We start from the raw sequence: 2,188 nt of genomic DNA on the forward strand, positions 1-2,188 counted from the left end.
GTTTACCACACGTACACACCTGCCTCCTGTTTACCACACGTACACACGTGCCTCCTATTCACCTGGATTTCCATTAGCTCATACATCAGATTTCCATGAACTTACAATTTTAAAGTTCGCGAACTATCAACATTATTACTAGAATATTATCCTTAATTTTGGACACACGTCAACTTACACTTCATCAACACAACTGAACAAATTAATTTCCCCTAAAAATCTTTCAATAGCTGATAAGTTTGATGTTATTGAATTTTTTTATTCATTTTTTAGTTCAATATTAACTAACGTATGTTTTGCCTTCCATTTCGCCGGCGCTCTGAAGTGCGGCGGTCGCACCCGTAGATTGATTGGAAAATTCTCACTGTGACGTCTGAGTGACTTTCTGGCGAGCAAAGCCACGAAGAACGAACAATAAAAATATACATTGAATATTTTCAACCAGTTTTTGCATAAAGTTCAATATTGGTTATTTTTTTACAGATATTTGATATATTTTGGTAGCGAGATATTCGGTTATTAGGAGACATAAACGGGTAACTAAATTATTAATTTGCCTGAATTGTTTAAGGCCTACTCACCCCCTGCTTAGTCCTACTTACCCCCTGCCTAGGCCTACTCGCCTCCTGCCTAGGCCTACTCACCTCCTGCCTAGGCCTACTCACTTCCTGCCTAGGCCTACTCACCTCCTGCCTAGGCCTACTCACCCCCTGCCTAGGCCTACTCACCTCCTGCCTAGGCCTACTCACCTCCTGCCTAGGCCTACTCACCTCCTGCCTAGGCCTACTCACCTCCTGCCTAGGCCTACTCACCTCCTGCCTAGGCCTACTCACCTCCTGCCTAGGCCTACTCACCTCCTGCCTAGGCCTACTCACCTCCTGCCTAGGCCTACTCACCTCCTGCCTAGGCCTACTCACCTCCTGCCTAGGCCTACTCACCTCCTGCCTAGGCCTACTCACCTCCTGCCTAGGCCTACTCACCTCCTGCCTAGGCCTACTCACCTCCTGCCTAGGCCTACTCACCTCCTGCCTAGGCCTACTCACCTCCTGCCTAGGCCTACTCACCTCCTGCCTAGGCCTACTCACCTCCTGCCTAGGCCTACTCACCTCCTGCCTAGGCCTACTCACCTCCTGCCTAGGCCTACTCACCTCCTGCCTAGGCCTACTCACCTCCTGCCTAGGCCTACTCACCTCCTGCCTAGGCCTACTCACCTCCTGCCTAGGCCTACTCACCTCCTGCCTAGGCCTACTCACCTCCTGCCTAGGCCTACTCACCTCCTGCCTAGGCCTACTCACCTCCTGCCTAGGCCTACTCACCTCCTGCCTAGGCCTACTCACCTCCTGCCTAGGCCTACTCACCTCCTGCCTAGGCCTACTCACCTCCTGCCTAGGCCTACTCACCTCCTGCCTAGGCCTACTCACCTCCTGCCTAGGCCTACTCACCTCCTGCCTAGGCCTACTCACTTCCTGCCTAGGTCTACTCACCTCCTGCCTAGGCCTACTCACTTCCTGCCTAGGCCTACTCACTTCCTGCCTAGGCCCACTCACTTCTGCCTAGGCCTACTCACTTCCTGCCTAGGCCTACTCACCTCCTGCCTAGAATATTCTCTAGAAGCCCCAGGCTCGAGGCTCGTTCATGCTAATGAGGCACGGTGTCACCTGCTTAAGCCTACTTAACTTGCAACTTAGGATAAAATTTATTACACAACTCGAACAAGCTAATTAAAGCTGTTGCTTAGCCTCCTCGTCTGACCCGCACATTATCATTTTAATTGGAGAATATAGTTATTACATTAATTTATTCCATTAATTATTGATATAATTTTGAAGCTACATGTTTGTTTTTTTTAAATGAGACTTTCTTTCCTGAAAAACAGAGGTTTCTAATTTTACTGGTTAATTTCTAATCTGTGGAATAAATCTTGAATCTCATGTACGATTCGACCATGAGTCATGAGATTGAAACTTGAAACGTTATATTAATATTTAATTTTAGAGCCAAAACGTGAATTTTAAATTAAGATTCTCTTAAATATGGTGCAATGAAGCTTGGCCCCATTAACTCACTAAATTTGAACAGTCAGAGTGCAAATATCAAGACGCCGAAGCGTTCATTTACAAAAATATTTCTATCATTGGTCTGTTCATTTCGTCACAGAAATATTCCACGACCTATCTCACTTTGATAA

At 46.9% G+C, this 2,188-nt stretch overlaps 1 protein-coding gene across 1 annotated transcript; it reads left to right on the forward strand.

Annotated features, from left to right (window-relative positions):
• Window positions 1–697: 697 nt before the first annotated feature.
• On the forward strand, window positions 698–1,474 carry LOC125177683 (DNA-directed RNA polymerase II subunit RPB1-like; the record flags this gene model as incomplete). The annotated part of the gene is given in 2 exon segments (XM_047879898.1): window positions 698–901; window positions 992–1,474. Coding segments are annotated over 2 exon segments (687 nt in total), but the record flags the coding sequence as incomplete, so codon positions are not given.
• Window positions 1,475–2,188: the final 714 nt, after the last annotated feature.

The sequence above is a fragment of the Hyalella azteca genome, unplaced genomic scaffold (genome assembly GCF_000764305.2).
Source record: "Hyalella azteca isolate HAZT.00-mixed unplaced genomic scaffold, Hazt_2.0.2 contig4152, whole genome shotgun sequence".
Taxonomy (NCBI): domain Eukaryota; kingdom Metazoa; phylum Arthropoda; class Malacostraca; order Amphipoda; family Hyalellidae; genus Hyalella; species Hyalella azteca.